This window comes from Bufo bufo, chromosome 3 (assembly GCF_905171765.1).
Source record: "Bufo bufo chromosome 3, aBufBuf1.1, whole genome shotgun sequence".
Classification (NCBI taxonomy): domain Eukaryota; kingdom Metazoa; phylum Chordata; class Amphibia; order Anura; family Bufonidae; genus Bufo; species Bufo bufo.
The window spans coordinates 595,472,690-595,486,188 of record NC_053391.1 but is presented as its reverse complement, the minus strand read 5'-3'; the positions used below and the strand labels follow the sequence as shown (position 1 = coordinate 595,486,188).

At 44.9% G+C, this 13,499-nt stretch overlaps 2 protein-coding genes across 4 annotated transcripts in view; one reads left to right on the top strand and one right to left on the bottom strand.

The window, feature by feature from the left end:
• LOC120996147 (ATP-dependent 6-phosphofructokinase, muscle type) overlaps window positions 1-4,652 on the bottom strand; it is a 135,345-nt gene extending 130,693 nt beyond the window's left edge. Inside the window, exon 1 of one of the 2 annotated variants that reach the window (XM_040425895.1) lies at window positions 4,557-4,652. In XM_040425895.1, coding sequence (XP_040281829.1) covers window positions 4,557-4,581 — 25 coding nt within the window. In that variant the 5' untranslated portion in view covers window positions 4,582-4,652. The remainder of the gene's footprint in view (window positions 1-4,556) is intronic. The other variant, XM_040425894.1, reaches the window with a different exon arrangement.
• A 266-nt stretch (window positions 4,653-4,918) lies between these two features.
• SENP1 (SUMO specific peptidase 1) overlaps window positions 4,919-13,499 on the top strand; it is a 47,261-nt gene continuing 38,680 nt past the window's right edge. Inside the window, exon 1 of one of the 2 annotated variants that reach the window (XM_040425890.1) lies at window positions 4,919-5,029. The gene's annotated coding sequence lies outside the window, so the exon portion shown is untranslated. The other variant, XM_040425889.1, reaches the window with a different exon arrangement.

The window sequence follows — 13,499 nt, the reverse complement described above, 5'->3', positions numbered from 1 at the left end:
TGAACTCACTATGCCCATCACGAAATACCTTGGGGTCTCTTCTTTCCAAAATGGGGTTACTTGTGGGGTAGTTATACTGCCCTGGCATTCTAGGGGCCCAAATGTGTGGTAAGGAGTTTGAAATCAAATTCTGTAAAAAATGACGAATGAAATCCGAAAGGTGCTCTTTGGAATATGGGCCCCTTTGCCCACCTAGGCTGCAAAAAAGTGTCACACATCTGGTATCTCTGTATTCAGGAGAAGTTGAGGAATGTGTTTTGGGGTGTCTTTTTACATATACCCATGCTGGGTGAGATAAATATCTTGTTCAAATGCCAACTTTGTATAAAAAAATGGGAAAAGTTGTCTTTTGCCAAGATATTTCTCTCACCCAGCATGGGTATATGTAAAATGACACCCCAAAACACATTCCCCAACTTCTCCTGAGTACGGAGATACCAGATGTGTGACACTTTTTTGCAGCCTAGGTGGGCAAAGGGGCCCATATTCCAAAGAGCACCTTTCGGATTTCACAGGTCATTTTTTACAGAATTTGATTTCAAACTCCTTACCACACATTTGGGCCCCTAGAATGCCAGGGCAGTATAACTACCCCACAAGTGACCCCATTTTGGAAAGAAGAGACCCCAAGGTATTCGCTGATGGGCATAGTGAGTTCATGGAAGTTTTTATTTTTTGTCACAAGTTAGTGGAATATGAGACTTTGTATGAAAAAAAAAAGAAAAAAGAAAAAAATCAGCATTTTCCACTAACTTGTGACAAAAAATAAAAAATTCTAGGAACTCGCCATGCCCCTCACGGAATACCTTGGGGTGTCTTCTTTCCAAAATGGGGTCACTTGTGGGGTAGTTATACTGCCCTGGCATTTTCCAGGGGCCCTAATGTGTGGTAAGTAGGTAAATGACCTGTGAAATCCTAAAGGTGCTCTTTGGAATATGGGCCCCTTTGCCCACCTAGGCTGCAAAAAAGTGTCACACATGTGGTATCTCCGTACTCAGGAGAAGGTGGGGAATGTGTTTTGGGGTGTCATTTTACATATACCCTTGCTGGGTAAGAGAAATATCTTGGCAGAAGACAACTTTTCCCATTATTTTATACAAAGTTGGCATTTGACCAAGATATTTATCTCACCCAGCATGGGTATATGTAAAATGACACCCCAAAACACATTCCCCAACTTCTCCTGAGTACGGCGATACCAGATGTGTGACACTTTTTTGCAGCCTAGATGCGCAAAGGTGCCCAAATTCCTTTTAGGAGGGCATTTTTAGACATTTGGATACCAGACTTCTTCTCACGCTTTGGGGCCCCTAGAATGCCAGGGCAGTATAAATACCCCACATGTGACCCCATTTTGGAAAGAAGACACCCCAAGGTATTCAATGAGGGGCATGGCGAGTTCATAGAAATTTTTTTTTTTTGGCACAAGTTAGCGGAAATTGATATTTTTAATTTTTTTCTCACAAAGTCTCCCGTTCCGCTAACTTGGGACAAAAATTTCAATCTTTCATGGACTCAATATGCCCCTCATGGAATACCTGGGGGTGTCTTCTTTCCGAAATGGGGTCACATGTGGGGTATTTATACTGCCCTGGCATTCTAGGGGCCCTAAAGCGTGAGAAGAAGTCTGGAATATAAATGTCTAAAAAATTTTACGCATTTGGATTCCGTGAGGGGTATGGTGAGTTCATGTGAGATTTTATTTTTTGACACAAGTTAGTGGAATATGAGACTTTGTAAGAAAAAAAAATAATAATTCTGCTAACTTGGGCCAAAAAAATGTCTGAATGGAGCCTTACAGAGGGGTGATCAATGACGGGGGGGTGATCAATGACGGGGGGGTGATCAATGACAGGGGGGTGATCAATGACAGGGGGGTGATCAGGGAGTCTATATGGGGTGATAACCACAGTCATTGATCATGCCCCTGTAAGTCTTCATTCAGATGTCCGGATGCGTTTTGCGGATCCGATCCATCTATCAGTGCATTCGTAAAAATCATGCGGACATCTGAATGGAGCTTTACAGGGGGGTAATCAATGACAGGGGGGTGATCAGGGAGTCTATATGGGGTGATAACCACAGTCATTGATCATGCCCCTGTAAGGCTTCATTCAGACGTCCGGATGCGTTTTGCGGATCCGATCCATCTATCAGTGCATCCGTAAAAATCATGCGGACATCTGAATGGAGCTTTACAGGGGGGTAATCAATGACAGGGGGGGTGATCAATGACAGGGGGGTGATCAGGGAGTCTATATGGGGTGATCACCACAGTCATTGATCACGCCCGTGTAAGGCTTCATTCAGACGTCCGGATGCGTTTTGCGGATCCGATCCATCTATCAGTGCATCCGTAAAAATCATGCGGAAATCTGAATGGAGCTTTACAGGGGGGTAATCAATGACAGGGGGGTGATCAGGGAGTCTATATGGGGTGATCACCACAGTCATTGATCATGCCCCTGTAAGGCTTCATTCAGACGTCCGGATGCGTTTTGCGGATCCGATCCATCTATCAGTGGATCCGTAAAAATCATGCGGACGTCTGAATGGAGCTTTACAGGGGGGTAATCAATGACAGGGGGGTGATCAGGGAGTCTATATGGGGTGATCACCACAGTCATTGATCACGCCCGTGTAAGGCTTCCTTCAGACGTCCGGATGCGTTTTGCGGATCCGATCCATCTATCAGTGGATCCGTAAAAATCATGCGGACGTCTGAATGGAGCTTTACAGGGGGTTGATCAATGACAGGGGGGTAATCAATGACAGGGGGGTGATCAGGGAGTCTATATGGGGTGATCAGGGGCTAATAAGGGGTTAATAAGTGACAGGGGGGGGGGTGTAGTGTAGTGGTGCTTGGTGCTACTTTACTGAGCTACCTGTGTCCTCTGGTGGTCGATCCAAACAAAGGGGACCACCAGAGGACCAGGTAGCAGGTATATTAGACGCTGTTATCAAAACAGCGTCTAATATACCTGTTAGGGGTTAAAAAAAACACATCTCCAGCCTGCCAGCGAACGATCGCCGCTGGCAGGCTGGAGATCAACTCTCTTACCTTCCGTTCCTGTGAGCGCGCGCGCCTGTGTGCGCGCGTTCACAGGAAATCTCGCGTCTCGCGAGAGGACGCGCCGGCGCGTCCACCCAGAAGAGCAGGGCCGCCGCAAAGACGCAATCCTGCGTACGGCGGTCCTGAGGAGGTTAAGCGAAATCCAGGTGAAAGGTTCGCTTTAAAATCTCAGAAGACCTTTTTAGGACATATCCCCATTTTCACCCAGGCAGGCCCTCTGATGAGCATCGGAGCATGCTCACCCCTTTGCCCTGCTCTGAATCGTGCAGAGAAAAGGCTTTTACTGTAGATCCTGTCATGTACCGCGCTCTCCAGAGGTAGTGCTAGGCCAGGCGTCCTCTAACTGTGGCCCTCCAGCTGTTCCAAAACTACAACTCCCAGCATGCCCGAACAGCCTACAGGTATCAGCCTACAGCAGGGCATTGTGGGAGTTGTAGTTGTACAACAGCTGGAGGGCCGCAGAATGAGGATGCCTGTGATAGGCTGAGGCTTCCGCCTAGCAGTGAACCCGGTGACGTCACCAGCATTAATTGACGGGCTTTAGCGCTGCCCTGGCCTGTAAAACGGTGACGTCAAAGGGAACACTGCTAGGCGGAAGGATAGGACTATTCTATGAGGGGCCAGCAAAATGCGGAATGCAGACAGCTGATATCCGTGTTTTGCAAACCGCAAAAAAAAAAAAAAACAACGGTTGTGTGCATGAGCCCTTCAGTTGTATCTGCGTCCTGAGGATGTGAATCCAGCTGAAGCAGGTGCTGCCCCCAAAGTGAAGGCTGGGCAGCCAGGCATGCATTGCTTGCTCTCCGTTCACCGCTATACAGGCGAGCCATTTTCGGAACTCCCATAGCAATGAGCGGAGGGGGGCCACGCATGCACGGTGTGCTCGCCTTCACTTTGGGGGTCCCCCGTTCTGCAGGTAGGAGCGGATCCCATTGTTGGGACCAGCACTTCTAAGTAGTGTTGAGCGAACTTGTGTTTTAAATTCGGCGTCTAAAGTTCAGGTTATCGAAGAAACGCGTTATGGATTCTAAATTCCGTTATGGTCCGTGGTAGCGGAATCTATAACGCGATTCTTCGATAACCCGAACTTTAGACACAAGTTCGCTCAACACTACTTATAAGACACTGATGGCATACCCTAGCGATACACTGTCAATGTCCCAGAAACGAACAAACAAAAAAAAGACAAAAAATAATCGTAATGTTCCTAATACAGCGGTGCATACGATAAAACAACCCCTCAGGAAAATAAAAGTTACTTTATGACTGCAATAATGCAAACATGAAAAAATCCCCATGGTCCAGACCCAGTCCTTTCATTTCCACCAAAGCTGGTGAAACCCTTGGCCCAGGCTCACACTTCTCATTCCACAACCTTTCAGCACCAATCCATCATCACTCTGCCTGAGGCGCACAACCTATAAAACCGCACAGAAACCGTCAGAAAGGAATAGACATCAGACACATGGCTATAACGGATCACCTTGCAGGTCTATTGGCGCAGACATCTTTTTTTTTTCTCTCCAATGAGTCTCTTATCTGTGAAGAACAAGCAGCTCCAGCAGAACTCCGTCCCAATCCCAGCGCACCGCATGAAGCCTAGAGTAGTGTACAACAGCTCCCCCTGGCCGTAAGTTTAGCGTATGGCGTGCACGGCGGCCATGTTTGTTATGGGAGAATTGGGACGTTTAAAACGGCGGCGTTAGACTTCGTACTGCAATGCGCATGCGTCGGACTGAACCTGGCTAGTTCTAATTCACTCATTCTGTCATTTTAGGCTCGGTTTTCCCACCCGAAACAAACATGGCGTTTTTGTTACGGCTGTCTCTGTCACGTGACCGTAAGCCCTAATAGTTCTCACAGCGCCCACCCGCGGAAACAAAGAACACTCCCAGCGGAGGCATTTCCCTTTCAACACTTGAAGCTTTATTGACAAGCGGACGAACAAAGCACAAGGTATTTTTTGAAGCTTCCTTTTTGCGGCGTTTGTCTTTTCAGGAGGCTTTCCGTGGGTTCTTCCGTTCTCCGTGTGTGTGTTCCCACCTAGGGAGACCGGAATATCGGACGTGCCGCCTACGGCTGCCGTACTGTGTGGAGAGGGCCGGCGGGTGTCAGGCGACAGAGGTGAGTCTGCGCGCCAAGTCCTCAGCGTGTGGTGCGGAGGAATACGCAGAAATAAACGAGGCGGCGGGAGAATGAGCGGCCGCTGAGGTGACCCGTCCTCCCCCTGCGCTCCGGCTGTGACTGCGGTACCGCACCGTCCGGAGCCTCTATTATCTCCCACCCACAGGAGACCTGACGGAATGCTAGTGCTGTGTAAGGCTATGGCTTACGATTGACAATGGCGTCACTGTGACAAGACAGTGGTAAACAGTCCACACATTGCAGCACATTTATTAGGCTGCTGTTTTAAAAGTCTGGCGTATCGAAACACGTGACTTTAAATTGCCTCACTTCTGACCTCTAGTGGTTGTTTTCTTGTAAGACAGGTTCATATTCACTAAGACTTGTCTCATTGGTTTGCGCATGAAAGAAATGCGCAAATGTCCGCGAAAAAAGTCACAACTCTTTCAGTGCAAAAAATTGAGCAAGTTCCTCCTCAAACCAGACTGTAAAAATCGGCCTGGTCAGGAGTGGAGTAGAGATGAGACTGTTTATGCGCCTAATTCAGGAGCAAAAAAAAGGCACACCAACATAAATACAGCAATATTCACACTTGCAGTATAGCTTTTTCCGGCAGGCTGTTCTAACGGGGGAACAGCGTGCTGGATCCGTGCTACCGCTAGTCCACTGTGCCACCAGAAGTGGACTTCCGGCGGCATGGTGGACTAGTGGTAGCACGGAGCCGGCAGGTCTGTGTGTCCATTTTTGCTCTCCTTGTGTCCTCCGTATTCCATGTACACTAATCAGTTGAAAATTAGGTTTCTATATGCCACTTTAAATATGTAATGTGGAGATAATCATATGAAAATGGAAGATTTTATATCTTTACTACTGCTGTAACAAATGTGAGGCTGCTACATATTTGTTGGATGTAAAAATGTATTAAAAGAAAAAGAGTAATGTTAAAAAAAGTTCAGTTTCACAGCATCTCCTACCAATGGGCCATGAAAAACCACTGACAGAACAGACGTCATCAGTGTTATGTCAGTGTTTTTTCATGGACCCATAGACTTCAATAGGCTTTTGGTCACAGACACTGAAAACCACTGATGTGGGAACACACACATTATAGTCAATGGGTACATGTGCCCTCCGTGGAGAACGTGGCCCGCACACGTCTGTGATGCACTGAGGCCTTAGGGTCCATTCACACGTCCGTATAAATGGGTCAGCATCTGTTCCACAATTTTGCTGACCGGGTGCGGACCAATTCATTTCAATGGGGACGCAAGAGATGCGGACAGCACACGGCCCCTCAAAAAAGATGGAGCATGTCCTATTGTTCACAGCCACGGACAAGAATAGGCATTTCTATCACCGAGCCAGCCATCTGCGGTCTGCAAAATGCAGTTCGCACATGGGCGGTATCCGTGTTTTGCGGACATGTGAATGGTGTGGCAGGCGCAGCACTATGAAGTGCCTTTTGCGCTGTGGCATAAGAAGAATTTTGAAATCTCTGACTTTTAGTCTAACCAGACTGTCTATTACTCTGTAATTCCTCTAGTGCCATTCTATGGAAAAAGTAGGTTTAAAGAGCACACCAAATGCTTGAAATAACTTCTTTATTAACTTTAACTTTTCTTCATATATAACACTGACTCCTCCGCAGCAGATAGTCTATGTACATAACACGTGTTGAAAAGATATCACAAAATGGCGGTATGCATAAGATGGTGGTTCAACTGTTCAATCTTGTCATTCAACATAAAATGGTGGATATGTTTGTACTCTCACTTTAAGTTATTTAAACACTTTATGATCTCTCTGAGAGGTATATCTGAGGTCTAACTAATAGTTCTACATGCTGAATTTGGTCGCAATTTGCAGTATGCAGTTAGCAGTAACTATTTGCAGATTTGTTGAGTATGATCGGGTATGGTTGTATGCAATTTGGATTGCAATATGAAATTTGGATTGTGAACTTTGTAGTTTGCAATTGAATTTGTAGTTTGAAATTGGTGGAATTGTAAGTAAACACACTTATAACTGGTTCAGTATACAGTTCTAATCACTATATTAACAGTAGGAACATTATATAACGGTTTTTAAATACCTATTTTGGCCTCTCTGCTTCCATAAAACACAGCTCTTAGTGGAGTGAATGTCTGTTCAGCTCCTCTCCTCTGGTGTAATGATTCCAGCAGCTCCTGCTAGGCAATTCCCACACAGGCTGTGTGTGAGGCTGGCTGTGGTTGGTCAAAACTCCTGCCCAGCAACAACAGTTTAACTCTGCTTTCTGTTGTTTCTGCTGTGTCATTGAGCTTACCTTACATTATATAATGAATCTTTTCTGTTTCTGTGAACACAATATATATAACAGTTATATGAAATCCAAACATGAAGTCACTGTAAATTAATCTGCTTTTGTTTTTAACACAAACATAGGAATTGTATTAACCCCTTCTACGCCGGGCCAGTTTTCGCCCTTCTGCCCAGGCCATTTTTTGCAAATCTGACATGTCACTTTATGTGGTAATATCTTTGGAACACTTTTACTTATCCAAGCCATTCTGAGATTTTCTCGTGACACATTGTACTTCATGATAGTCATACATTTTAGTCAATATACTTCACCTTTTTGTTTGTGAAAAAAAATTCCAAAATTTACCAAAAATTTTGAAAAGTTCCCAAATTTTCAAGTTTCAATTTCTTTTATAATAGATAGTGATACCTCATATAATAGTTATTATTACATTTCCCATATGTCTACTTCATGTTTGGATCATTTTGAAAATTACATTTTATTTTTTGGGGACGTCAGAAGGCTTAGAGGTTTAGAAGCAAGTCTTGAAATTTTTCCGAAAATTTCCAAAACCCACTTTTTAAGGACCAGTTCAAGTCTGAAGTCACTTTGTGGGGCTTACATATAGAAACCACCCAAAATGACCCCATTTTAGAAACTACACCCCTCAAGGTATTCAAAACTGATTTTTACAAACTTTGTTAACCCTTTAGGTGTTCCACAAGAATTAATGGAAAATGGAGATGAAATTTCAGAATTTCGCTTTTTTTGGCAGATTTTACATTTGAATCCATTTTTTTTCCAATAGCAAACAAGGGTTAGCAGCCAAACAAAACTCAATATTTATTACCCTGATTCTGCGGTTTACAGAAACACCCCACATGTGGTCGTAAACTGATGTAAGGGCACACGGCAGGGTGCAGAAGGAAAGGAATATGGTTTTTGCAAGGCAGATTTAGCTGAACTGGTTTTTAGATGCCATGTCCCATTTGAAGCCCCCCTGATGCACCCCTACAGTAGAAACTCAAAAAAGTGACCACATTTTGGAAACTACGGGATAAGGTGCCAGTTTTTTTGGTACTATTTTGGGGTACATATGATTTTTAATTGCTCTATGTGGCGAAACCAACCTCGCCACAGTGTTTTGGAGGGGGCTGTTTGCCAGCCTCCTGCCCCAGGATTATGGCCCATACTAACTTTGAAGGAGAAGACAGACCGGCTGCACAGCTTAAATCTGTGGAACTGTTTTGGGCAGGAAAGCCATGCTTGCGGCCGGCCAAATGTGACTTCCATGAAATTTGGGAACCCCTGCTCGGATCTGGGTGATTTTTGGATATGTTGTTCACCCAGATCAGAGCTATCCATGGATGTATACATTATGGGGATATGTGGGGTTTTGGGGTGTTTTCTGTGTTTTGGGGAAAAATTTGTGTTTTCTGTCTGTGAGTGATTAAGGCCTCTTTCACACTTGCGTTGTCCAGATCCGTCGTGTACTCCATTTGCCGGAGGTACCCGCCGGATCCGTAACACCGCAAGTGAACTGAAAGCATTTGAAGACGGATCCGTCTTCAAAATGTGTTCAGTGTTACTATGGCAGCCAGGACGCTATTCAAGTCCTGGTTGCCATAATAGTAGTGGGGAGCGGGGGAGCAGTATACTTACCGTCCGTGCCGCTCCCGGGGCGCTCCAGAATGACGTCAGAGCGCCCCATGCGCATGGATGACGTGATCCATGCGAGCACGTCATCCATGCGCGTGGGGCGCCCTGACGTCACTCTGAAGCGGCCCGGGAGCCGCACGGACGGTAAGTATACTGCTCCCCCGCTCCCCACTACACTTTACCATGGCAAACAGGACTTTAGCGTCCTGGCAGCCATTTTAACCATTCAGAAAAAGCTAAACGTCTAATCCGGTAATGCGCCGAAACGACGTTTAGCTTAAGGCCGGATCCGGATTAATGCCTTTCAATGGGCATTAATTCCGGATCCGGCCTTGCGGCAAGTGTTCAGGATTTTTGACCGGAGCAAAAAGCGCAGCATGCTGCAGTATTTTCTCCGGCCAAAAAACTTTCCGTTCCGGAACTGAGGACATCCTGATGCATCCGGAACGGATTTCTCTCCATTCAGAATGCATGGGGATAATCCTGATCAGACGACGGAACTCTATGCCGGAACAGAATAACGCAAGTGTGAAAGAGCCCTAAGTTAGCCCATTACGTTTGGTAATTGTGGATTGCGTCTCAGACAATGCCAGTGTGTTAGTTAATTTCGTCTCAGACAATGCTCATTGTATTTTGTTGATTGCGTTACAGACAGAGGGAAGGGTATTTTGTGTACAATTGCTGGGAAGGTTTGAATACTGTAAATGCATGTGATTGGTTGTTTTTACAAAACCCTGTGGGTGGTAACCTTGTTGGAAGATGTGTATAAATCAATGCTTGTGTGTTCAAATAAAGAGTTCCTGTTTTTATACCTTCATGAAGTTTTGGCTCATGTTTGGGGGATGGGATAACTACACTCTTGGGGATTGCTATATCACAATACTCCCCTGAGTATAAGCTCTTGTAAGAGCTGGTTCCTGGCTCTGCATTTAGGAGAGGTTCACCCACTGGAGCCTGGAGCCTTGTTGTAGGTCCAGGGTGGGTAGGAGACGGCGAGACCTCCACCAAGATTTGGCGGTTCGTGGGGTCTGCAGTGCTGACGGTGTCAAGTGGAGTGCTTGGAGTCCTCTGGAAGCACTAGGAGCACCTATCAACGGAGGTACCCAGTCGGGGTGCTCGGCGTTCCGTTACTCTCTATATTATGTTTTTTGTGAGGCAAGGTAACCAAAAAATTTATGTTTTGGCACCATTTTTATTTTATATTTTGAACAACATTCATCTGACAGGGTAGATCATGTGCTATTTTTATAGAGCAGGTTGTTACGGACGCAATGCTATCAAATATATCTACTTTGTTTGTTTTCAGTTTTACATGCAGTGGTTGTTTTGGTGCAGTATTTATTTATTTTTACAGCGTTTACCTGAGGGATTAGGTCATGTGACTTTTTTATAGAGCAGATCGTTACAGACGTGGCAATACCGAATAAGTATACTTTTTCCTTTAAGTTTTACACAATAATAGCATTTTTTGAAACCGAAATAATGATGTTTTAGTGTATCCATAGTCTGAGAGCCATAGCTTTTTTTATTTTTTGACCGATTGTCTTAGGTAAGGTCTAATTTTTTGCGGGATGAGGTGACTGGTACTATTTTGGGGGGTATATGCCTTTTTGAATGCTTAGTGTTGCAATTTTTGTGATGTAAGGTGACAAAAATGTCATGTGATATTTTTATAGAGCTGGTTGTTAGGGACGTGGCGATACCTAGTGTGTGTGTGTGTGTGTGTGTGTGTGTGTAATATATATATATATATATATATATGTATGTGACTAAAGCAGGGCTCGACAAATCCCAGGCGCCAGGTCGCCATGGCGACCAGGAATTTAGTCCTGGCGCTTGGGTATTTGTCAGCCCGTTTTCAAAGGTGCCCGGGCGATGGGTGCGGAGCTGCCGTTCTGTCCGGAGGCAGCACCGTGTGAAACAGCTCCTCAGTCAGTGAGTCACAGCACACAATAGCAGAGACGCTGGCAGCAGGGAGGGGAGGGGCTCGGGAGGAGTGTAATCTGATCCTAGAGTGGAAGCTGCTTCTGCCAGCCCCTCCCCTCCCCGCCCACCAACCAATCAGAGCTGAGGCAAGGACTAGCAGCTCTAGGTCACTGACACAAGTACAGGAGGGAGTCTAGAAAGAATCGAATGAGTCTCAGGTTAAAAGAATCTAAAGATCCGATTAGTTAGTGACTCATTCCATTCTTTGAGTTAAAAGAACCGTCAGTCAGACTCTAGAACAGGTTACACTGAGGCTGTCGGCTGATGCTTTTGTTGCAGCAGTGATCAGATTAAGGGACAGGAGCAGAGAGATAAAAGTGACAGATGACACACAGTTTAGATTACAGGTTGAATTAACCCTTTAGGATCAAATTGGCTTCTCAAGGAGATATACATGTTAAAAGGCATCCCTTCTTCTGTCTCATTCAGTAGCTATATAACTAAGGGTACTTTCACACTTGCGGCAGGACGGATCCGGCAGGCTGTTCACCCTGTCGGATCCGTCCTTCCGCTGTTTCGCCGGACCACCGCTCCGTCCCCATTGACTATAATGGGGGCAGAGCTCTGGCGCAGCACGGCAGTGCATGGTGAAAGGCCGCCGGACTAAAAGTCCAGCATGTCCAACTTTTTAGTCCGGCGGCCTCTCACCGCGAACTGCCGTGCTGTGCCGGAGCTCCACCCCGTCCCCATTATAGTCAATAGGGTCTGGGGACGGAGCGGCGGTATATGTAACATGGTATACAGCATTATTGTGGGGCTCTATGGAAAAGTGGGGGGGAGCACTATGGGGGCACCTACTGGGGGCTTTATGACGCGGCTCCGCCTGGCTCCTAACTTTTTTAGCTGGCTTCTAGATTCCAAGGAAATTTGTCAAGCCCTGGACTAAAGGATCCCACTGTTTTTCACCTATTGGATGTGCTGCGGTTTATTTATTTCTTATGGACTATCACTCTGGTAAAGTGTAATACCTCTGGCACCCATCAGCCGTGTCACAAGGTGTGCTGCCCTGATTTATTTATATATATTATATAATATATATATATATATATATATATATATATATAATATTAGCTTCAACATGCAACAAGAAGAAATGGGAGTGAGACAAAACATTTTTTGAGCATTCAATTTAACCACCTCAGCCCCCATAGCTTAAACACCCTGAAAGACCAGGCCACTTTTTACACTTCTGACCTACCCTACTTTCACAGTTTATTGCTCGGTCATGCAACTTACCACCCAAATGAATTTTACCTCCTTTTCTTCTCACTAATAGAGCTTTCATTTGGTGGTATTTCATTGCTGCTGACATTTTTACTTTTTTTGTTATTAATCGAAATGTAACAAAATTTTTGCAAAAAAATGACATTTTTCACTTTCAGTTGTAATTTTTTTTTAAAAAAACGAGATCCATATATAAATTTTGCTCTAAATTTATTGTTCTACATGTCTTTGATAAAAAAAAAATGTTTGGGTAAAAAAAAAATGGTTTGGGTAAAAGTTATAGCGTTTACAAACTATGGTACAAAAATGTGAATTTCCGCTTTTTGAAGCAGCTCTGACTTTCTGAGCACCTGTCATGTTTCCTGAGGTTCTACAATGCCCAGACAGTACAAACACCCCACAAATGACCCCATTTCGGAAAGTAGACACCCTAAGGTATTCGCTGATGGGCATAGTGAGTTCATAGAACTTTTTATTTTTTGTCACAAGTTAGCGGAAAATGATTTTTTTATTTTTTTTTTCTTACAAAGTCTCATATTCCACTAACTTGTGACAAAAAATAAAAACTTCCATGAACTCACTATGCCCATCAGCGAATACCTTGGGGTGTCTTCTTTCCAAAATGGGGTCACTTGTGGGGTAGTTATACTGCCCTGGCATTCTAGGGGCCCAAATGTGTGGTAAGGAGTTTGAAATCAAATTCTGTAAAAAATGGCCGGTGAAATCCGAAAGGTGCTCTTTGGAATGTGGGCCCCTTTGCCCACCTAGGCTGCAAAAAAGTGTCACACATGTGGTATCTCCGTACTCAGGAGAAGTTGGGGAATGTGTTTTGGTGTGTCATTTTACATATACCCATGCTGGGTGAGAGAAATATCTTGGCAAAAGACAACTTTTCCCATTTTTTTTTTTATACAAAGTTGGCATTTGACCAAGATATTTCTTTCACCCAGCATGGGTATATGTAAAATGACACCCCAAAACACATTCCCCAACTTCTCCTGAGTACGGCGATACCAGATGTGACACTTTTGCGCATCTAGGCTGCAAAAAGGTGCCCAAATTCCTTTTAGGAGGGCATTTTTAGACATTTGGATACCAGACTTCTTCTCACGCTTTGGGGCCCCTAAAATGCCAGGGCAGTATAAATACCCC